Raw genomic sequence first — 23,525 nt, forward strand, 5'->3', positions numbered from 1 at the left:
CAAAATAGTGTATTTTGCCATGTTGAGTGTGGATTTGGGGTACCAGGCATTTCATCAGTCCCTTAATACACAAAGGTGAGACTTTTTTTGTTTACACTAATAATTCCTGGAAATTAGAACATGGGAGAAAAACAAATGAGAGTTTACATTGTTTTGTTAAACAGTGTAAATCACCATTTTCTGCAAGTGTGGCCATTCTCTCAGTTCTCTCTGGTCACTTTACCAGAGCTACATTGATTTAGAGAGTGAAACACACTTTATTACCCATCTTCTCTCCTCCCCTGCATACTCCAATCTACTGAAAAGGTGTTTTGCTAAAGGATTAGTAACTTCCCCACAGGAATGCCAAGGGTTTCATCAAATCCAATAGGAAAAAAACCCCTTGAGTATGTACATCCAAGCTCTCACACACATTACCATTTTCAAAGAAAGACTGGCAAGGATTTGAATATAGTGTACAAAAAGCTGACTTACTCTCTGGCACAAAACATTATTATTGTATAGTCTCACGCCAGTGTGAAATCAATATGATAATATGTGCTTTAATGATTTATTTCAGTTGTCTTACTTGAAAATCCAAGTTGGATTGAATTGTTTTATTTATATGTTAGCACTTAGGACATCTTGGAGATAAAAGAAAAGCATTTCTTACCAGAGAGATGAGATAGTGTCACACCTTCTGCAAGTGATTTATTGGAGTTATTTGTTAAGAATAAAAACCAGCTTTTATATTCTGTATATGTTGCTTCCTCAGATGAGTTTGCCTAAAGGTCTGTGTGAGTGGGTAGAAGGAGTTGTTGATAATGCTGCTGTTTATATATGTATAGAACATTCTTTGAGTTCTCTCAGTTTCCCTGAGAGATTGTGATGATTATTGTTTCAGGCATGTATATATTTCACTTTGAGAGAGGTTATTTGAAAACGTGCAGAAGCTTTAATCCTGTTTTCTTCTTGTTTACACAGAAGGTGAAAGAGCTTTACCATCAATACCAAAGTAAGTTTTGTGCTTTCTTTTCTCATATATTAAAAAAATGTTTTGGAAAATAGTGATGCTTTTGGAACTTCTTTATAACAATAATTTTTATTGTTGCTTTTGGATTCCAGGACAAATAGTAGGTAGGGCATAAAAAACTTATTGTATTATTAAACTACAAAGATACCAGAAAGAAAATCAGAGAACAAAAGTGCATAATGCATTCATCATATTTGTGAATAACAAAAGCAGAATGTTTTGGAAAAGACTTGACTGGAGTTCAGGCTATTTCTTTTGAATCCATCAGTAAATTTAATTATAGGAGCGATGCTAAACAGTTTGCACTGTTTATTTGTAAATAACTACATTTAAATGCTATTGGTTTTCTATGTTTGACATGTAAATTAATTCAAAATAGTACAGGATAAGTCTTTTTACAAACAGAAACTCAATTCATATTCCATTTCCCACAGATCACACAGGAAGTATAAGCACAGTCAGGTTACACATCTTACAAGTGAGCACAGTTTGGGTTTTGTGGTTTCCTTCAAACTCACCAGGTTTCTGTGACTCGTTGTGCTGATTAAAAGCCACTCTCACTCCCCCAGACAGGCTGAAGTGGTAGATTCCTCTCTGACTTCTCCCCCTGCTCATCCTGTGGCTGGGGAGGTGGCTCAGCCCTGCTAATTACAGTAGGTGCCTGTTGGGATGAATTCCCAGTGTTGGTGAAGAATGCACAGCATTCAGCACTTCCAACTTCTGTTTTCCAGGCTGGCCAACAATGAGAAGCAAGGAGTGAGGTCTCACACAGTCTCTGTGTCAGGTAAGGCTCATCCAAAGCCAGGAGCTGAGTTTATTTCTGGAGCTGGCAGAGGTGCAGGCAGCTTTTCCACTCGCTGCTGCTCCAGGGCTGCTGACTGCCCCAAACTGGAGCTGTGCTGCCTTCGTAGAGAAGTTTCTAAAGAGAAACTTTTATGCAACAGCCACATCTGTGCAGTTACTTCAAAGCCAGGCTGCTTGTCAGAATTTCCACTTAACTTTAGGATGAAGTAGAATGTCTTGGCTAGAACTGAAATTACCTGGGTATGTGCTAATTGTGAGGGAGCAGCTTTGAAAAGGGAAAATAGGCAATTAAATATTAATCATTGCTTTACAGAAAGGAGAAACCTAATAGTTGTTTTTCTGTAGCTGTTTAGATAAAAGCATTTAATTTTTGCTATTGAAAATGACAAGTTAATTGAAGGATGGGTATGTGAGGTAATATATGTTGTTTCTGTTCTTTATAGGTTTCTAAGAATTCTCTTAAGTTAACTTGGAGTTTTTATGCTTCAGAGATAATATGTTCCTGTTACAGAATCTTAAATAATTTTGAAGGATTGAGTCTGAGTAGTGTCTTAGTAGAAAATGTATTTCTAAATCCATATATATTATATTTATTAAGGAATTTTAATGCAAAAAAGTATTTATAGTATGATCTATATTATTAAGATTTATATTATGATTATATTATATTTCAGTAGGTTTCTGGTATTTGGTCACAAACTTGAAGAACCAATACTGTGACTCAGTGGATTTCCCTCCCCTTAGAGGGAGGCTTCAGCCCCACTTTTACACTTGTGTGAGCTCTTGGTGGCAAATACTCAAAACCCCAACATATTTCATACAATAAGGAGGAAAGATACGTAGACATTTAATTAATTTCCTACTTCTCAGATTCCTTTCCCCACCCTTATCTACTTCTAAAAGATATTTAAGTTTCACTGCTTGGCATAGGAAACCTGAATAAACACTGCAAGAAAACAGGTGAGAAGATGTGAATTAAAATGAGGCTAAAGCTGCAGTGGGGTAATAGAGCTTCACCATTGCTGTGGCCTCTCAGAGTCACATAGCAGCTCTTCTTCCTTCAGTGCCTGGCAAGCAAGCATGCTGGATCAGGTAGATAAGCATGAAGCATGCTCAGCATGTTCTCTTTTGATTCTTACCTGTATGGCTCATTTTAGCTGTTAAAAAAAGTTGGCATTTCTGAAGTGATTAGCTCTGTGCTTTTGTAATTATTCCACTCACCCTCAAAAAGGGTAATCTTCAGGACAAAAAAGGCTGTCTGCAGCCTCAAATTTTCACTCCTGCAGTTTTTCTGAGCATGCCAGTAATACTTTTAATAATGAAAACAGTAATAATGTTCCTTTCTTGCTGTCACTCTGACTTTGCAAATTTAAGTACCTTCTGCTGAAGTTCTTAGGTGTTTCAGATCACAAACACTGCTTTTTAAAGTAGCATTTTGAAATTAGCATAGGAAGTGAGTTGTACTACCCCCAGCTCTGGCATTGAGGGCATCCCATGAAGTTGGAGGAGGGGGAAGTGAGAGCAGTGCTGGAGGTGAGCTGCTTGTTCAGGTGAATGTCAGGGACTCTGCAAAGCTGGCTCCTGGGAGCAGTGCAATACAATTAAACCAGCAAATATCATCCTCATTCTTGCCAATACAAAAAAAACCCCAAAAACAATTAGGTATTATTCTTGTATTGTAGGAGTGTTTTATATCTTTCCACAATTGAATTATTGTGCTTGATGCTTGTTTTTATACCATGTTACAAACCACTGGAAGTGCTGGATTGGTTTAAGCCAATGCATTTAATACTCAGTCTCAAGGATTTGTTCTTCTTGTAATATAATAACACAGAACACATAAATACTTTTTGTTGTTGTTGTGTTTTTCCCCCCAAAGTTAGTTAAAATGCACTGAGTGTGTCATCATATTAAATTTAAGCCACAGGCAGATTGCTAAGATGAACCCACGTGACAGGGGTTATTCTCAGAAGCTGCTTTCTGTAAGAACCTCCTGAATCCCCCAAGGAATCAGTTTGCTGTAAATGAAGTGATGCTTGATGTGCACGTGGAGAAGTGTCACTCCTGTTGTCAGATGGAACCCATCCATCAGTGGGACAGGGGAGGCACCAGCTGTGGGGTGCAGAACAGGAGCTTTTCTCTGCTGTCATGGCAGTGGCTCAGAGCCAGAAGAGTTTTTGTAGCTCAGTGACATCTGTAACTGCTCCACACCTTTGATGGTTTCAATTGTAAATTAACTGTGTTTGATTTCACTGACACTGCTCACCTTTGTTTAGACCTCTCCCAATGCTAAATAGCAAAAATCTAAAACAGAGATTCAGCAAAAAAATTAAGAAGTCAGATATATTTATAGTATTAACATCCTTAGGTCAAAAGGGAAGTTTCACAGTGAGTTCCCCACCAAAACTGGGATAAACCAGCAATATCCAAACCCAGTGTGAAACATGATTTGGTGGTTTGAAAGTTCAGGTATTTGTCTGAAGCTTTACAGGTTTAGAAAGAAACCTGTTAATGAAAGACACCTTGTCTTTTTTAAGTACTTACTAACATACTTTGGAATATCTCTTGTCTAGTGAAGTGAAAACTTGGTCTTTTCCAAGTGCTCCAATACTCCAAAGCACACAAAGATAGAAGGTTTGTAAATCCTCTTGATTTTTTTTCCTCCTCTAAATAAAGGTCCTTTCAAACTAGTGAGGGATGAAGTAGGTTTCAGGAATCTGAAGCAGCAAATTGCTGGATCTGGGAGTTTATGTGTCACTGAACCAGGTTTCACCACACTCCTCTTGCCTCTTGCTGCTTCTCTTTGTTCTGGTGTTGTCTGCCTCGATTCCTCAAATTCTCTGTTCCTTGCAGTGAACATTGTCTTTGTGTGTAACTAAGATGCCTGCCAGATTCCCCTCCTTTTAAAAAGTATAGTGATTTTATGCCTCAACACATCTGTGTGTGTGTAAGATTATAAATTACTGTAAATAAGCTGAACCAAATTAGTTGGATTTTAGATTTCTTTGGTAGTCATCTGATGTTTTGGCTGAAGTTGCTGTGATTCACCAGAAACAATGAGTGTTTTAGCTAATAGGGAAATGCAGCTTTTACCTCCTTCTCCCTCTGCATCTGCATTAAAAAAAGAGTTCTTTGTACTTAGCCAAGGGTGTATGCTCAGGAAATGGTAAGGCCAAACTATTTGCTCTGTGCAAATAGTATATCAAATGTGTAAGAAGCAGCACACCAGTTAACTCTAATTTTATTGACTATATTTCCACTGTTTGGCTTGGAGACACCTTATTAAAATGCTCTGCTCTAGTCTAAAGGAACTTACTTTGGCCAGCAGTTTGTTTTTAAATAGCAAACATTAGCCTTGGTAAGGTGATCTTGTACTTCCAGATACACATATTTCCAAAAATAATAACTTTTCCGGTCCATTCTCTATTACAAAAAGTTTTTCATAAAATGAAATCAGTACAGCAGTAGCTGCTTGCTCCCTTTTTACATAAATTCCTCCTGACACAGAGTTCTTTGGTTTCTTCTGCCCCTTCCTTGCTTATGTAAATATGACTAGGAAGAATAAATATGCTTTTGCATCCCTTGGCTAATCACTGTGCCTCCTTTACCCTGGAGAATTAGTGAATTTTTTTAATCCTAGCTCAAATGCTACTTTCCATGCAGTGTCACAGAATATGACATTTCAAGCCCGTGTGTTTCAGTGAGCACTGAACAGGCAGAGGATTGAACAAGTCTTGGCAAATTCTTGGCAGTGCTGGGTTAATGGTTGGATTAGATGATCTTAAGGGTCTTTTTCAACCTGAAGCCTCCTGTGATTCCAAGCAGTCCCTCCTGGCATTTGGATATTCAGGTACTGTTGTGAAATGATGTTTTTGTGGGGAGGGACCTGAGTGGGAAGATGACAGGAAGGGACAGGTGAGCTGTCCTGCAGTAGCCAGCACAAGGGATGTGTCTGAAGGGGATTTTATTTTAGGATGTCCCATAGGGTTGATGTAGCTTAAAGCAGTACTCGTTTTGCAGCTTATTTGGTGACAGCAGTTAAAAGGTCTCTGAAAATACAGTCCCTGTTTCAGCTGATACAGCAAAGTGTTCAAGGCACCTGAGTAGCAAACGCCAGTAAACAAACCTTTAAGAGGGAAATAGGTACATTAAAGAGAAACTGGTTTATTATCCTTTTCCCCAGCTGGTGCAGCTGCTGTCAGTAACACAGGCAGCATTTTAAACTCAAAGGGGTGCAGCTCCTGCCATGAAATGATGGCAGGAGTTTCTAATAATTCTGGTTGTGCCATTGCCTCTATCCCATGGTTTAGATATATTCAGTAACACGCCCCGTGGAGGATTTGATTTCTTGGAGCAAATATCTATATAGGAGCTGAAGGATTTTAGGATCCTGAAAGAGTAGCTTCTCAGCAACTTTCCAGGTTCTGCTTTAAAATCGTAAATTTGTAACATAACATTGTTAAATTTTAGTCACTGTGATTAACTCCTGATCATGGCAGTGAAATGAGAAGTGCTGCTTAGGAGCAGATCCTGTTTGAGGGAGCTGCCAGTTTAGTCCTGGCATTCAGCTGAAATTTCAGTTTGAATTGAAAAAAAAGCCCTTGTTTTGAAGGAGGTAAGCCTGTTTTAAGTGAGATTTTATCATGAAGGAAAAAAAAAAACCTCTGTGGTATAGTTTGTGAATAAAAGAGACTTTCAGGAGGTTTCCTATAGAGCAGAAACCAAATGTGAAAACATAACAAACAGGAGATTAAAAAAAAATAAATCTATTAACCTGATGTCAGTGTTGCAGCACTTCAAAGTGCTCTAAATGAAGGAGATGCCTGCTTGTGAAAGGACCTGTGTGCCCTGGGTTGAGGCTGATCACCAGCAAAGCTGTGAGCAGGATGGAAAAACAATTTTATTGAATCACTTCTGCTTGCAGAGCACAGTGCAGGCTCTGTGACACGATTCCTGTGCTCCACATGAAGGTCTGCCCTGTGCCCAGGTCTGAAAGAGTTTCTTGTGTAGGACTTGTATTTCTTGGTTCCTTTTGAGTTAGCTGTTGGGAAAAAAGGTGGCCTTTGCTTGAAGTTGAAAAATTATTGGCAGTTTTTTAACGTCCATTTTGTCAAGACACTCCAAAAAGACAAAGCTGAGAAGTGTAAGTAAATTTTTAGATGAAAAATTGTGTCTTGAGCACTTACGACTGTGTCACAGCTCAGCTTTGTTGCACTGCACAGCTCACTTCTGAAAAGAAAGACTAAGAGTCTTGCCATAAATGACATAGTTATAAATTCAAATTAAGTAATTATTAAGTAATTTGAGGAATATAAAGACTTTGTTAGAGCTTTAGCTCTGCCATATGGTCACAGCACTGGGAGACATTCAAGCTTAAAGTTTACTGCAGATTAATTTTGCAAACCTTGAGGAAGTCATTAGTCTCCAGGTTCATGGAGGAGGGAATTACTTCTTAACTCACCCAGCTATTTCACTGATTAATAAGATAATATAGTTGAAAATGTCCTCAATGCTAATAAATTACAGTATTTCAGATTCTCATCACAGTTGAATAGACTGGTGCTGTTATCTTTTCCTATTGTAGCCTGACTCACTAAAAGGCTTCTTTTCATGCATAAAAAGACCAGAATGAATTGTGGTGACAGTCTGCAGAGATTTCTTCCATATCAGTGCCCAGGAAGTTCCTGCAGTGATTCCATCAGCCTTTGGTGCTGCTTAAGGTGTTTTTATTCTCCTGTGCTCCTCCTCTGTGAGCCTCTCATTGGATTTGAGCAGACACTTCTGTTGTGCAAATGGTACCGGTGTGGTGTGACTGGAGAAATATTCCATGCAGGTTTGGGGGTTTGTTGTTTACATAGAAACATATTTGATGTGCCAACCCCATAGTGCTCATTTCAGTTCAAGAGCTCAAAAATCAATAGATCTATTCTTTCTACAGGTTTTTGTTTCAGGGTTTTTCCTCAGACTGGTTCAAGAATGTGCAACAGAAATAGAATGGGATGTTTTCAGGTTCAGCTTCCAGTATTTGTTCTCTGCCCATACAAGGAGCTCCAGTAGTAACTCCTCCTGTAAAAAAAAGGCAATAAAAGCCTGGCCTTGTTCTTTCTAACACAGTTATTGCACAGCAACTGATTTTTTTCCTTATTTTTGCCTTTTTTTTCCCTCCACAATAATTTTAGTGAATGCTGTGTAGAGGAACTAAATAAATAAAGAAGTCCCACGTAGTTTTCAGGAGCATTCTTGAGCACCAGTGATATCCTGGCTGGAAGCTGCTGTGGAATGCTGGAAATCCTTCTATTCATTTTGTTATGGTATTCTGTAGACTTCTGGGAAAGTGTTAGAACTTCTATTTTTTAAATTTTAAAACAAACTCATTAGAATCAACTTCCTTTTGCAGCTAGACTTGCAGATGTGGTAGGTTTAAGACAAAGCATCTGCCACTCAGTGTGGCAGAACAGCTGAACAAACTTTAGACAGCAAATCATAAAGGCAGAGTTTGAAATGCAAGGGCAGAATTGGACCATCACAGGACATCAGGGCATGCCCATGAATTTAAAAACCCTTTTACCTTTGCAATGTGTCCTTCATTTGAAATAGGTTTGCTCAGGTTTCAGCAGCTTGTGCCACCCACCTATCAGTGTGAGGGTGAGCAGCATTTCAGCACTTGAGGCTTAAATTAGCTTTGTAGCCTGAGCAGGCAGGTCAGGAGTTGAAGCATCTCCTCTCTTTTAGAGCTTGCATTGCTGCAGTGACTCTATACCTGTTCTTCTGTTTCAGTACAGAGTGTTGGGTTCCCTCATTCTCATGTCAACACCTTTTCAGTAGTTGCTTGAACCAGCTGCAGTATTTTTTCCTTTTCTTTCCTTGTATGTCTGAAGCTTTTTACGAGTGTTACCTGAGGTTTGTGCTAGAATGACAGTGCTGAAAATTGTCTGCCATGTGATGTTAGGAAGAGAAGTCCCTTGGAAGTATCAAGGGGGAGAACCAAGACAAATGGAAATACTGATACACTGACCTAGTCAAGAATTTTCTCCTCTCCTTGCACCTCTTTTAATTTTTAGCATTGAATCTGATTAATGTTCTGTCTTTCTGATATGTGCATTTTCCCACTAGATCAATGATTCCTGTTTGCTCAGACACCCAGCAGTTTTTATGATGGTAGTTTTTGTTGATTGTAGAAGTTACTTTTATTAAATTATAATTTTCCTTTTCTGTCCTGCCTGCGCTCCTCCCACCACTGACTGGTTCACTGTCCCAGTAGCTGCTGCTGTGGGACTGGGCTTCTCTTTTAACACCTGCATCCCCAGCCTATGTAACTCCTGGTGGCTGGACCTCACTCCTGAGTTTTGGCTGTGAAGAGCTACCAGCAGCAAGATGCAGGTTTTTTATTTAATTGGCTTTTTAAGCCACTTCTCATATTTCCCTGGGGAGAGGAAAAATGGGAAAGCAGAGAGGAGCAAGCAGGTAACGAGAAATAAAAGGAGCAAGTATCCTCAAGTGCTGTGTGTCATCTTGAGTCCTTTCTCACCTTGTGAGGCTTCTTTGTATTTTTTCCTACTCCAAAATTTCCCTCATCCTGATAAGCACTTAGCTAAAACGTGCAGTGGGGTGACTGAGAAAGGGGGTAGTGAGGGTGCCATGGGCTGTTCACCCAGAGGTCCTTGCAGAGCTGGAATATCCTTTACAAGGCAGGTCTGCACTGGGAATAAGACTCTGGTGGCAGATTTGAGATCATAAAGTCTGTCAATGCTGTATTTCAGGAGACAGGGAAACCTTGTTTTTCCTTGTTCTGTGTAACCCTGCTGTGTGAAATACTCCTGTGTTGTTTTAAGGGTTCAGAGAGTCAGTACATATATGTTTAAGTCTGGTGACTGCCACTTAAGCTGGACTATAGCTGTCACAGAAGTCTGACAGAGCTTAGATGACAGACTTGGAAAAGCAGGTTGCACTTCTGGGATAAATGTTCTTTGTGTTGTTAATGAATGGTGTACATAGCTGGCAAAATCTGACTTGTTAATGGGTTCTGGTCTTACTTCTAAAAACTGAAATATGAATTACTGCAGAGAGGAATTTGAAGGAAAAGACCAAAAATGCTTTAGAGTTTCAGAGACATTTGTATTTTCATTTGGGTATACAGAATTTTAATGTAAACCTTTACTTTTATGTTCGTTCGTTGTAGATGTTCTCTTCAGTCTCTTTTCTTTTATTTCCAAATAATTTGTTTCTGTTTTTTTTTTCTCTTTCCTTTTCTTGCCTCTTTGTAAAGGAGTCAATCACTGTCAGCATAAAGTAAAGAAAGCTAGACGCTTTCTGCCTTTCGTCTTCTGTGCCCATGAGTCGCCGCCCAAGGGTACTGCTCTGCTCTTTGTCTAGGCTGCCTTATTAACCCAAAAGCTGAATATACTAACTCAGTTACTGTTTGTAAACCACTTTAGCCTCAGGTAAACAGAGTTCCAAGAATAATTTCGTTATGTTTTCCTGCTGTTGAATTGGATTTTCGTGCAGCATCAACAGCTTGCTGGTCCCCGTTTTTATGGGGAATGCGTTTTCGAGAATCATATGCTACAATGACAAACAAATTATTTTATTTATACAGTCATGCAGCCCTTGACTGCCATCTTTTTTTTTTGTAAATGTATCTTGACTTCATTCTTGGACCCCTGACACAGCATGCTTATGGATGAAACAGAATAGCAACAATAAGCATCAGCTGAGATCACCTTGAATTAAACACGGACTACAGCGATGCTTTTGGCTGCGTACTGGTCCAGCACTGATCTAGACCAGTTTGGCTTTATTAGGGGTAAGAAGGATTTCCTGTTATTTATAGAAACTGTCTAAAATATTTGCCTTAGCTTGTGCTGTGGGGTTTGGTGTGCAGTAGGGCTGCTGCAGTACACGTGGAACCTGGTGTTTGTTTGAAATCCTCCCTGTAGAGTTGCTGTCTTTGTCACTCATTTAAATTTCAGCCTTGTACAAGTGCACAATGCTCTGTGTCATTAAAACTTAGATGGTTCCATTTCTCACTCATGTCTTGGTGATAGGTCAGGAGTGCATTTCTTCTGGAAGGGTCAACACCAACTCTGCTTATCCAAAGTCCTCAGTGTTTGTGCAGAGTCAAGTTGAGCCGACTGGCTGTAGGAGAACTGCTTTAAAGTATTGAATTAACCCAGAAATTGACTATTTTTAACAATGCATTAAAAGAACTAGTTCCAAATTAATTTTTGTGTACCTTTGTGTTTGAAAGTCATTAACTCTGTTTCATCATAAAAGCTTCTTAGAGCATATCTCTGTCCCTTGGGTTTTAGGTGAGAAGTCTTAAATTCTGCTGCTTTTCTGGTTTCTCTTGAGTCAGGTATATAAGATAACTACAGTCTGAATACTTTTGGATTACTCATGAATTTAATAGTATATTTTTCCCCTCCCTCCTTCTCTGTCCCCTCTCTCTCCCCCTCTTTTTTCTCTCTCCTTGCATGCCACCTGGATCTGCAGATGAAATTAGTGGGGACGGTAATATGTTTTCTAGTCTGTGTGTTACTAACGTGCAATATGCAACTCTTATCTCCATATACCACTTAATGCACATTTCAGTAATACATTTTATACAGCTTTTAGTGTTAAAAAGTGGTCTGCTTTGGGTATTAGCTGATAAATACTGTACTTTACAGGCTGTGCAACTAATGCTTTCTGCTGAACTGGAATTGGAAAAGGAAAAATTCTGCTTCAGCCACACAGGGATGTGGTGGTGCATGTGTTTGCAATGAGACTTGTGGCATGATGCAAAGAAGGTTTAGAGGTTTGCAAGTGTCCAGTTTGATGGAAATGGTTACAACATCATTAATTTGGTCAGTGGGTGAGATCAGTGGATGTAACACCTGAGCAATGAGTCTACTGAATAATACTTCAAAGGCATCAAAGTGCTCCTTGCATTAAAAGCTGTACAAGGTAGATTAATGCAGATTGAATACATGAATTGAATACACCAGGTTTCAGCTATTCAAACTAATAATTTTGAAGACTGATTTTAATGTTTGGTGTTTCCTTTGTGAAACTTTTGAAACTTACTACAAAATATTTCAATTCTGCAGACTTTTAAAGTATTTTTTCTTCTGAAAAGAAGTTGGGGTTTGGTTTTTTAAGAGACTTTTGGCTATTTTTCTAAAGGATTCCATCTGATGTGGGGAAAGAATCAAACTTCTGCTACTGATAGTGTGTGTGTCTTTATTCTTCCAAGTAGGAGGCACTAAAAGGGCATAAAAGCAATATGCAAAGGAGGGTGATAAGAGGAAATAATGTCTTGTGACCTTCCTTTCAGTAAAATGTGAAGGATGTGTATTAACTTTTCATCTCCTTCCCTTCAGATGCAAGCTAAAGATAATGCCACACAATTTTCTTCCTTTACTTAAACATCAAAAGAACATTTTTTTCTGCCATAAATTTAAAGATTATATTTCAGATACTACCCCTACATAGCTTTTTTTTGGAACTTACCTTCTTTTACAAATACAAGCTCTGAGAAAAGGGAAAAATTATGAAGAAGAGAAGTTCTAATGTGTGCCTGGATTAGCTGTTATGGATTTAATACCCTGGGATGTTTCTCCCTACATTTAATAAATTATTTCAGATATAGTGAAGCTCAGATTGGCTTATTCATATGAGTGACCACCACTACCTTTTCCTGAAAGCAGCTTGTTCGTTTTGCCATCTCCAAGAATCATAACAAGTGCTGTTGGGTTAAAAAAGTGCAGGAGGGCAGCATGATGAGCCCTCTGATTAAATCAGAGTTTTTCTGGACTTAACCAAGGACATCTGGAATTGCTGAATGTGTTCAGCTCTTGAAGGTGCTGTGACACATCCTCCTTTGTGGAGCAGCCTGGAGAGCCCTGCCCAGCTCAGGTTTATTTTAGGCTCCATGTAGGTTCTGGAATATCTCTTAGCAGACACAGTTCTGGGAGATTTTGTAACAGCCTCAGTCTATGATTAATACTGGGCCCAAGCCCCTCTGTGAGGAGGTCAGTTCTCTTTGTTCCAGACCACTTCGAGCCCATCAGTGTTGATGCCTGGACTGAATTTTCCTCTAATTCCCAAAAACAATGCCAGACATACATAGGAATTATTTTTTAATATATTCATCTCCATACTGTTAAATGTGGAACAAGAAATATTTGTGTAGTTAATTGTGTGCATTTAATTTATTTGGATTGATTATGAAGACTTCTGGTTTCATGATGGTTTTGGGCAATGTATCAAAAGCATGTAAAGTACTCTGGGCTGTTCTGAGAATGCTTTTAGTATGAACTAACTCATTAATTTGAAATGGAGAGATGAACAAGTTCTGCCACTGATCACATTTTGAAAGCACTGTTCTGTAACCTAGTTTGACAAGTGTTTGGGGTCTTTTTAGTGGCAACAGTTTGGCTTCCAGGCTTTAAAAATTTTTCTTAATTATGTTTACAATATTTTTTCATACAATCCATTTTCTAACATAGATTAAGAACTTTCTTATTTTTGTCTTCAACAAATTTCTGTCACAATATTGGAGGGAAACAGAGTGATTTGTCTCCATCGTGTTGGGGTTGTTGTTGTTTGGTTTTTTTTTAAAGCTTATTTTTAAAATCAAACTGAGGCTTATTTTTACAAAAACATTAGTTTATAATATAGGGAAGTAAATAAAATAACAAGAAAAAAAAGTGCTTCTGGAGTGTTTTGCCAGTTCAGAATTGTGCACTGTTTTTAGAATTTATTGCATTTTCATTAAGTGACTGTGTTTTGCTGTGTCTCAAATGCAAATTGCCTAGCAAATTTAAAATTACATGGAATTTCCCAATTCTGCTTTTACCTGGCACATTCCTACAGGAGTTCAAAAGAAAAAAAACTGCTTTAATTTTATTTAAATAGTAAGAAACAAGGATCATAAAGTTATACTTAGTCCCTGAAATGTGTTGAACTTCAAAGGTTATAGGCAGCCTGTATCTTCCTAATTGTTGAATATTCAGTTTGCCTGAAAACTGAGCCTCTTGCTTGTCTGTGTGTGTGATATTGATGAGCCTTGCTCTGGTTTCAGGGCTGGGTTCAGCTGAGAGACCATCCCATCCTTCTTCCCCCTCACTGGGGCTTTGCCATGGCTCTGGAAATGATGCCAGGGAGCTGTAGGGATGTATCCATGTGCTCCAGGGCAGATGGGGGAAAAGGGGAAGGAAATAATCAATTCCAGAGGCTTTCCAGTGTGTGATCACCTGAAATCAACCATAGACCATAAACACTACACTGTGGGTTTGGAAATTACTCGGTTTTGAGAACCTCTCTTTGTGTTTAAAGTTGGTGAATAGAATTTGACAGCCTTGAAGTAAAAAATGAGTCCACTGTTGTGGACTGGCTTTAAAACCCCTGGAGGAGTTGATCTGGCCTTTAGGAAATGACCTCCACACACTGGAAGTTCTTCAGGGCAAGGGAAGGACCTTCTGATATGACTTGACACCATTTTGAGAGCAGATGATGTAAAAGTTGCAATTTTCAAACAGAGGAAGACGTGCACTGTTATTTTTCTGAAAATTTTGGGAAGTTGTTTCCAAAACCTGTCCATGAAATCTTGAGTCTTGACAGCAAAACTAGTGGTGAATTTCCACTAAACAAGGAAAATTGTAAGAAAAATGGGGAAGAGAGTGTGGCTTTGAAAGGTCTTTGTGCTCTAGAAAATTCTGTGGTAAATAACTCAGCTGGCCACACTGACAGTAGAGGGAAGCTGCCCTGGAACATCATTGGTGTCTTCTGCCTGTTTGACATAAAAAATAGCAATTGCTTTATTGAAGGTAAAGCAATGTAACTCAGTCATAATTTTTTCTCTTCACTGCAATGGAATTTGCTGTTATAAAGATTTTAAATCAACAGTTTAGGTGGGTCCCAATTGCAAAGCTTGAACTTTTTTGAGTACAAATGAATCTTCCTTTTCTTCTTTGTTGAGTGCATCTATGTGATGTAATGCAGTTGGCACTGAGGTCATTATCATATCATGAATTATGCATGAGCAAGTTTTAGTCATGCTGTATTAAATGTGACCCAGCAATGCTGAGCTTGGGGTTTGGAACATACCAGCCTTGATACATTGGGGTTGTTGTTCTGGAGAATTGTTTTCATCTGCTTTTCCCGAAACTCTTCAATTCCTCCCTTTGCAGAGACTGATGACTATGCAGAGATTATAGATGAAGAAGACACTTACACAATGCCCTCAAGTAAGTGCCGTGGTTAACTTGGGACCTTTCCTGTCCAAAAGCTTTCTTGGTTTAGCAGGAACTGAAATATTTCAGCCTTATTTAATAAATGTGCAAAGAAAATGTTCTGCTTTCCTGCTATCTGTGCTATCTGCTATTTCACTGGGAAATTCTTTTTTTTGTCTCAAAATATGGAAATTTTTTTTATTGTGATGCTGAACATAACACTTAAAGATTGGATAAGATCTCTGTGATGAGAGCAAGCAGTGTGGCAAGCTCTGTGGATTGCTGTCTGACTGTTTCTCACCTTGCTCTGTGACAGATGTGGTGCTCTCCAGTTCCATGAGAAAGGAACACTCAACTGTACCACATGCAATTTTGTTAAAGATGAAAGACTGCAGAAATAAATACAGAAATTCTAAGTTCTGCTGAGTCTTCATCTTTGAAGTAAAAACAGTGGTGCTGTAGGCACCAGAAGGATTTTGTGTTACAGCCTGTTTGAATTATGATGTAATCCTAAACTGTCACGGCCAAGTCATTTGACATGAAAGCTCAATATTATGATTTTAAAAGCTGCATCTGGGAAATTCCAATTGCATTTGGGCAACCAAGGATTTCTCTGGAAACAGACAATCCATTGGTGCAGAATCCTGCCAAAAGCATCAGGTTTGGTCAGTGTGAGAGGGGAGGATGGTGCTGAGCTGGGGCCACGTTCTGCTGAAGAACCATGAACTTGTGTAGATTTCTGAGCTCACCCTGGGGCAGAATGTTTCATGCTCACTTCAGTTTTCACAGCATTATTTCCACGACTGTGGAAAACCTTTGAAAAGCAAGAATATATGTTTTACAAAACATATATATATATATTTGAACATCAGTATTTGAAAAGCAAGAATATATGTTTTCCAGAAATTAACTGATCATTTATAATGTCATGCAGTTAAGTGACTACATATTGTATTAACATAGTTTCAGGATCAAAACATACAGTGATAAATTATATTATTTAGTTTTGTTAACAGATTAACTTTGTGTAATTTATCCCCCCCCAAATTTTATTTAAATTCTCATGGAAGTAATTACTTGTGGGCCCAGCCCTGGATGTGCTGAACACTTGAATGTGGCTTCAATGCAAAACCCATGAAATGGGCTGTGGAGGGAAATTCATTAAGTGCTTTGCTGAATTGAAGGGGACTCAAATGTTCAGCTCCCAAAGGACTGAGTCAGTAAAGATCATAAGAATAGGCCTGTGACTTCTGCTAATGTCAACTTTAAATTGCATCAGTATATATACTTTTTTTTTAATGTTGAAAAATGTTTGTCCTGTTTTGATTTTAAGAAGCTCTAAGTAAGCATTTGATTTTTCTCTTAATTGCACTGCAGAAAGCTATGGAATAGATGAAGGTAACAGGAGACCCTTTACCCATCCCTGTATGCTTGCAGTTTGGAATGATGTGGAATTTTTAAGCTTACTCTATTCACTTTCATTTAATAAACATTATTTATTTATAGTTAAACCAGTTAGCTTTGGGATTTTAAAGAGGAAAATGCAGTACTTAAAAAAAGAGATGAAAAAGGCATTTATTACCTTGATAGCCAGCTCTACATGGCATTACTTCTGTAGTGTTAATGATGTCAAAGTCAAGGTTATGAAGTTCTAAGCTGGTTTGTTATGATTTTTTCTCTGAATAATACAAGTAGAGGTGAAAACATATACTGTGCATGCTTTTCTGCGATTCCTGAAATATTTTTCCATGTCTGCTAGAAATTAAATTGCAAATGAAATCATTCAATTGCAATTGATTACATGATTTGCTGAAGTGCTGAGCCATTTTTATCAGGAATATTCTCAGCCTATTAAACTGTGACATTAACAAAATTGCATAAGGCCACCAAACATCTCAATTTTACTTCAGTTACACACTGGCAGAGGTGTAGTGCACTCAAAATTTTGCTCTTTCATTTTGTCTTTATTTGCCATGCTCTTGTTCCTGTATTTTTTTCTTGCAGTTACCTCTTTAAAAGTTCTCTGGGCTTTTTTGATGGTTCCAAAATCTAAACCAGCACATGGTGGAGTCCTCTTAAACAGCCAAAGGGATGTGTGCTGAGTTTAACAGCATTGGTGTTGCCTTAAACTGTTTGTGTGCTTTGTCTTTCACCAGCTGTAATTAAAAATGTTTTAATTATGTTTATTGCACGGAAATAAGTGCATTGTAATTAATTTAACAATCTCACCATTCTTCTCCTGTTGCTTTGGTTCAAACTTCTGAGAGGTTTGAGAGGTCTCCACTGTGTGTGTGCAGCATCTCTATAGGTTGGTGTGCAGCAAATGTTAATCTTAGTTTTTCATATGTGAGACATTTGAGTGACTTACTTTGAGTTTTGTGTCTTGTGGATTATTTCCTTGCCCTTCAGCAGAAACTTAATATTTCAAGTGCATTATATTCTTGTAGCCAGAGATTATGAAATTCAAAGGGAGAGGATTGAGCTGGGGCGCTGCATTGGGGAAGGACAGTTTGGAGATGTGCATCAAGGAGTTTACATCAGCCCGGTAAGCTCACTTCTCAAACAAAAATTAACAATAAAATTTTGCTAGGTAAAAAGAAAAAAGAGTGTTCCTTAAAGGTCTTGGTATGAGTCTTCCAGAACAAATGAAAATTTGGTCCAGTGACAATCTTGCGGTCTCTCTCACAACAAAACCCAATAAAGTTCCTATGTTTTCCTGAAGTAAAATGCAAAATACTTGGACACTGATCCAGCAAAATCCCAATGCACAGGAGTCACCTCAGTGAAACCAAGCAGGTTGGTAGGATTTGTCTAATTTAAGATGGTGGTCATGAGTTTTTCTAGAAAGACTAAGACTTCAGTTTAAATAGATAAAAAAATTGTGTAAAATAGCAAGAGAAAGCTGCAAAAAACATAGTTAATTTCAATAAAGATCCCTAATAAAATATTTCATATTAGAAGAAATTGTTGGAAATCAATGTAAGATTAGTTCTAATAACATTAGTTCTAATAATATGGTGGTGCACCCTTTTATATGTTCATCTTGAGTGCAAAAATATAGGGGATATTCCTTGCCTTTAGTTGTGCTAGCTCAAAGCTGGATCTCAAAAATTCCATTTATCCCTGTTCATTGCACTTGTAAAGTCCTGACTCAGCATCCACCTCTCCCAGGTATTCCTGAAGGGTCACAGCCAGGCTCAAGTGTAGGGTACTGAATGGGAATTGGGTTTACAGATACAACTCCTGTTGCTCAGCTGTAAGCAATCCGAGGATTCCCAGATTGTCTTTAAAGGCTGATTAACTGTAGAATTAATCCCAAAGTGTCATTAAAAAAATCCATTTCCTTCTCAGTACAGAAAATGTGTCCAGTCTGATACATTCTCACTGGTTTGTCTCCTTATCCAATACCAAAAGATCAACAAAGCCCCAATATCAGGCCTTTTCCAACATTTATTCTTCTTAATCTCTTTGCTAGTTGCAGATACTGAGATTCTTCCCTTTGATGCTCCTGTTGGTTAAAGGATATTTCCAAAGCTTGATGTTTTAACACCAGGAGAGGGAAGGGACTGGCAGGCATCCAGAGGTCTCATCCCCAGGCTGATTATTCAGTCCTGGTTTCATAAGGGAATAAAATCATGATTTACCATCAGCTTTTTCAGTTAGTTTATGGGCATTTGATGTGTGAGAAAAGGATTAGATCAATATTTTCCTGCAAAGTCAACTTGAAGATCTCTTTTGTGAGCAACTTTGAAAATAAGACACTTCATCCTGCAAAATAAAAATACTGTTCTAATTCTGGTAATTTTTGTCTGTAAACAGATTTAAAATAGACCAAGAATGAGCAGAGATGGAACATAATTCTGAATCTTCATTTCCTAGTAGCCGTAAAAATTAGATGAGGATATTCATCAGTGCTGTAGCATTTTGAGGAAAGGTTCATTTGTAAACTGCTCATTAAACAATGGACAGTTCCCACTTTCCTACTTGGAAGGAGAACATGCAGGTCCTTGAACAAGCCCATTCTTAATGTAGAAGCTTAATTTTAAAACACTTCAGCTGCTCTCAAACCATCAAGAACTTTTTACTTTTGGTTATTCAGAGGATGAGAAATCAGATGGGAAACTCCATTTGATTTTCAGTACATGTGGTTCTCTTGAATCTGGTTTTAAAGCCTTGATCAGATAATATGTAAGATAATACGTAAAATGTGAAGATAATATGTAAAAATCTTTGCTTTACTTTCCTTTGTAGTCTGGGTTCACAATTACAGCCAGTCTTTCCTGTGAAAAAGCCACAAAAAGTCCTTAACTTGGCATCCTGGATTGCTTGCTTGTATAAGCCAAGTGTGGTTTTTAGGCACATATCTTTTTCTTTCCTCTATTTTTGCTAAATATTGTCAAGAGTTTACAGTCCTCAAGAACACAAAAAGTTTACAGTTCAGTTAAAGTTACCATCTTTTGTCATCATTTTTCCGCAATTTAACATGGTTTAAAACAGATTAATATTTCCAAGACACATTAGATGTAAATGTTGTATGCAAGGTGTCTTGATTATAATGGTATTTTAACACTCAGGCTTTCAACACGTAATTTCTCAACTAAAGATGTTTTATTTCATAGTAATTTTTTCCAAAGTAGTTTTGCCAGAATTCTAAGGGCCAGCTTTTGGTGGGCTGTTTTTGGTGGTTTGTATTTCAGCTATTTCTCAATATTTTTCAGGAAAATCCAGCTATGGCTGTTGCAATCAAAACGTGTAAAAACTGCACTTCAGACAGTGTTAGAGAAAAATTCTTACAAGAAGCCTGTGAGTATTAAGCAACTTCTTTTGGGATCATTTCTGTAACTTCTCCTTGTAAAGACTGTGGCCATCTGTGCCTGAAAATTCTTACACTGCTGTAAATATTTTATTAATATACAGCCTGATGTTTTCCCCTCTTGCAACATGTGCCAGGGGACTGCACTGCATCCTTGCATGGCCCGTGTGTGTGAGTGGATGTGGGTTCTTTGATTTTCCAAATTGGTTGGTGGTGTCTGACTCCTGTAGGGCTTTAGAATCAATTTTGGAACATTAGATCTCATCCTCTATTTCCTTTTTTTTTTCTTTTTTTTTTTTCTTTTTTTTTTTAAATGAATTAAAAACACAGCATTTTCTCCCATTTATTGTTTTGGAAGGTCGGGTAGTTGTTCTTGCTAGAAATTCTGTGTCTAAGAGAGATGTGTTTGAAAATTCAGAATGAAAATCTGTGCTAGGATGGGCCATTTTTCTAAATAATTGCACAAATGTTGCCTTCCCCGAGTGGCACATTTCATGTGTGGAGGAAGGCTTTTGTTGGGGTGAATAGGAACAGAAACTTTCTAAAGAATATTAAAGTTACTGATTCCTCTGTTGTTTGGTTTTGCAAGCAAATTAAGATATAGCACTTAGGCCTTAATTTTTGCCTATTATCTCCTGCTGTTATATACCTCTAAATGTTGTAAAGGTATTGTATTTTATCAGTAAAGTTGTGGTCAGATGTTACAGTGTATTTTACTCACTATTCCTTTATTCAAGGAGATTTTTCAGCTTGTTCAGAAGACCTGTGTTAATAGCTAATGGATTCTCATTTTTGAATGTCATATTTTTTGTAAATTACTGTAATTTTTTCCATTGCATTTCTATCTGTTGGAACAGTAAATAGCATTGCTTACAGTAATAACTCAGCAGTTACAAGGTAGGCTGCTGTCTCCTGGCAATGTAGAAAATAATTGCTCATTGAATGCTCTTTATTATGCTTCAAGTTTGACAGATTAGGAAATGCTGCTGTAGTCGACACATAAATAATACTTTTCAATTTTGATTTAATAGTTTTGCCATTTCTTCTTCCTCTTTTTCATTCTAATTCCCATCTGTTGCCTTTGTTCTTGTGTTCAGATTGCAAATTCACTCAGAACAGTTCCTTACTTCACTGAATTAATACATTTCCTAATATTTTAAAATTAGGAATATTAAGATATTTTGTGGTTTGCCTATGGTGGAGTTTGCAATGCTGAAAAGATTTAGCAGCTGTTATTGCCTATGTGACATTTCATGTTATTTATTCCCTAAGCTGTGTCAATGATAGAGATTTTTTCTTTATTGCATTTTCCCCTGTATTGTTAATAACAGTAATATTTTAAAGACTATATAATCTCCCATAAAGTTTCTTTTCAGGAAGATATATTACTAAACGATTGCATTTTTTGGTGTTATAAGGAGTTTTTGGGGGTTGTTGTGTATCCAGAAGTAGATACATCTTTTGGTGTTATAAACATGATTGTCCAAGGATTTTTTGGGGGTTGTTGTGTATCCAGAAGTAGATAATTTGGAGCTCATCAGAACAGAAATCCAAAACCACCTCCTGGTTTTAGTTTGTGGTTAGTGTAAAGCAGAAGAAAATGGGTTTTATGCTTGCCTAACTTGAGGCAGACTGAAGCAGACTTTGCACTTTGGTAATTCCTCTGTATTTCTGCTGGCACCACAAACTGCAAGTGTGGAGGAGATGCTGCTGGAGGGTCACATGAGGGATGTTTGTCAAGGGTACAGAAAGGGTGGTTTTGCCATGCCTGTGTTGGAAGAGATTCTGCTCCTCTGTGGGGAGCAGCAGCTCTGATCCCCAGCACAGGAGGGACCTGGGGCTGTTGGAGCAAGACCAGAGGAGGCCACAGAGATGCTGCAAGGGCTGGAGCATCTCTGCTCTGGAGCCAGGATGGGAGAGTTGGGGTTGTCACACCCGCAGAAGGGAAAGCTTTGGGGAGACCTTGGAGCACCTTCCAAAGGATACCTGCAGGAAAGATGGTGAGGGACTCTTTGCCAGGAAAGGCAGGGATAGGGCATGGGGTGATGGGTTTCCCTGGAAGAGGGCAGGTTAGATTTGATTTTAGGATAAATTCTTTGATGAGGATGGGGAGGCCCTGGTACAGGTTGCCCAGAGAAGCTGTGGCTGCCCCATCCTTGGAGGTGTTCAACATCAGGATGGATGGAAGGTGTCCCTGCCCAAGGCAGGGGAATTGGAACTGGTTGGTCTTGATGGCCCCTTCCAACCCAAACCATTCTGTGATTCGTATGTCATACTGCACAAAACATACTGTGGCTGTGCTGCCAGGACTGAAATTAACTCCATGGAAAATAAAATGATGTAATGGTTAAATAAGATTTTTGTCTATATCATAATCTGGCAAACATGTTTTTTCCAGTAATTGAATTATACAGACTTTTTTTACTTCCTCCTCCATTAGAAAGGCACAGATTAACTGGTTGTGCACTGATTTGACAGGTTTTTTTATTAACTTAGGTTATGTTCATAACCAGATCCAGGGCTGAGAGGCAGAGCCTGACCTGACTGGCACCTTCCACAGCAGTTTGCATTTTTGTGAGTGGAGAACAGAACAGCTCAAGCAATCACTGTTCCTACCTGCCCTCAGCACATGGAATGACCAGGAATTACTGCTTGCAACACTTATTTGAAGTCTTGTGATTATCTTCTCTGCTCATGGGCTAAATGCTTAACCAACAGGGATTTTTTATTTTTAAAGAAGGTTTTATGTAATGCACTGAATTCTTTGATTTCCTTTCAGTAACAATGCGTCAGTTTGATCACCCCCACATCGTGAAGCTCATTGGGGTTATTACAGAAAACCCAGTCTGGATAATCATGGAGCTCTGTACCCTTGGAGAGGTATGAGAAATCCTCGTGCAGCTCTGTTCTCCTCTCTTTCAGCTCACAGAAAAGGCTGAAAAAACACTTGACAATACTAACACATGCTATCAAGCATGATATCATACTCCTTTGCAGAGTTATGGACTCAGAAACAGGAGTGGCAGCTTTTGACCTTCTCCTCCACTGGGGGAACTGCATCACCTCATTCCAGAGTGATTTAGTCAGAGTTTTCAGAGCATTCAATTGCAGTTCCAGAGTGAGAGCATGACCTCTGTCAAGATGATGATAATGTGATAATCAGTTAAACAGCATTTGCAAACATACCTTCCAGAAGTAAACTGTACATCTTTTATTCTTCCTCAGTAATGCTGCATTTTCCCTTGAAATGTTGAATTTCTTAGGTTTTGTTTTTTTTTTCCTGTAGAATATCTGCAGCAGGGGCCCTAGATAAGATGACTTCCCTCATTATTATGTTTTTTTGGATGAATGCTCTAAAGAAAACTAGATCTCACTTTTTATAATCGATTTGTTTTCTTTGAGCCACGTTTCTGAAAATGTGAGCTGCAGTGATATTTCTGTACAACATTATATGATTGTCACTGCAATTATCAAATTGCAGTACATTTTCCAAAATAAACCTGTAGTAGAGAAGTAATTTTCTGTCAATAGATTTCCTTTCCAGTGTCCAAATCACTTTTCAAAGCCTTGTTTTGATCTGTAAGGACACTCTAGTGACACCTTCCAGTAGGTCCTGCCTGCCTTATACTGGGAATAGAGCTGACAAATATTGTGCACTGATACTGGCTGCTCTGAGCTAAAT

At 38.3% G+C, this 23,525-nt stretch overlaps 1 protein-coding gene across 17 annotated transcripts in view; it reads left to right on the top strand.

Annotated features, from left to right (window-relative positions):
- The window catches only part of PTK2 (protein tyrosine kinase 2), a 188,926-nt gene that overhangs the window by 133,382 nt on the left and 32,019 nt on the right, over positions 1-23,525 (top strand). For 6 of the 17 annotated variants that reach the window (XM_039731528.1, XM_039731525.1, XM_039731526.1 and 3 more), the window contains 9 exons: positions 964-994; positions 1,744-1,796; positions 10,083-10,166; positions 11,309-11,326; positions 14,989-15,045; positions 16,408-16,428; positions 17,478-17,575; positions 19,749-19,833; positions 22,623-22,723. In XM_039731528.1, the coding sequence (XP_039587462.1) occupies positions 964-994; positions 1,744-1,796; positions 10,083-10,166; positions 11,309-11,326; positions 14,989-15,045; positions 16,408-16,428; positions 17,478-17,575; positions 19,749-19,833; positions 22,623-22,723 (548 nt within the window). The remainder of the gene's footprint in view (positions 1-963; positions 995-1,743; positions 1,797-10,082; positions 10,167-11,308; positions 11,327-14,988; positions 15,046-16,407; positions 16,429-17,477; positions 17,576-19,748; positions 19,834-22,622; positions 22,724-23,525) is intronic. The other 11 variants (XM_039731515.1, XM_039731514.1, XM_039731519.1 and 8 more) reach the window with 7 other exon arrangements.

Source organism: Passer montanus, unplaced genomic scaffold (assembly GCF_014805655.1).
Source record: "Passer montanus isolate IOZ18808 unplaced genomic scaffold, ASM1480565v1 scaffold78, whole genome shotgun sequence".
Taxonomy (NCBI): Eukaryota; Metazoa; Chordata; class Aves; order Passeriformes; family Passeridae; genus Passer; species Passer montanus.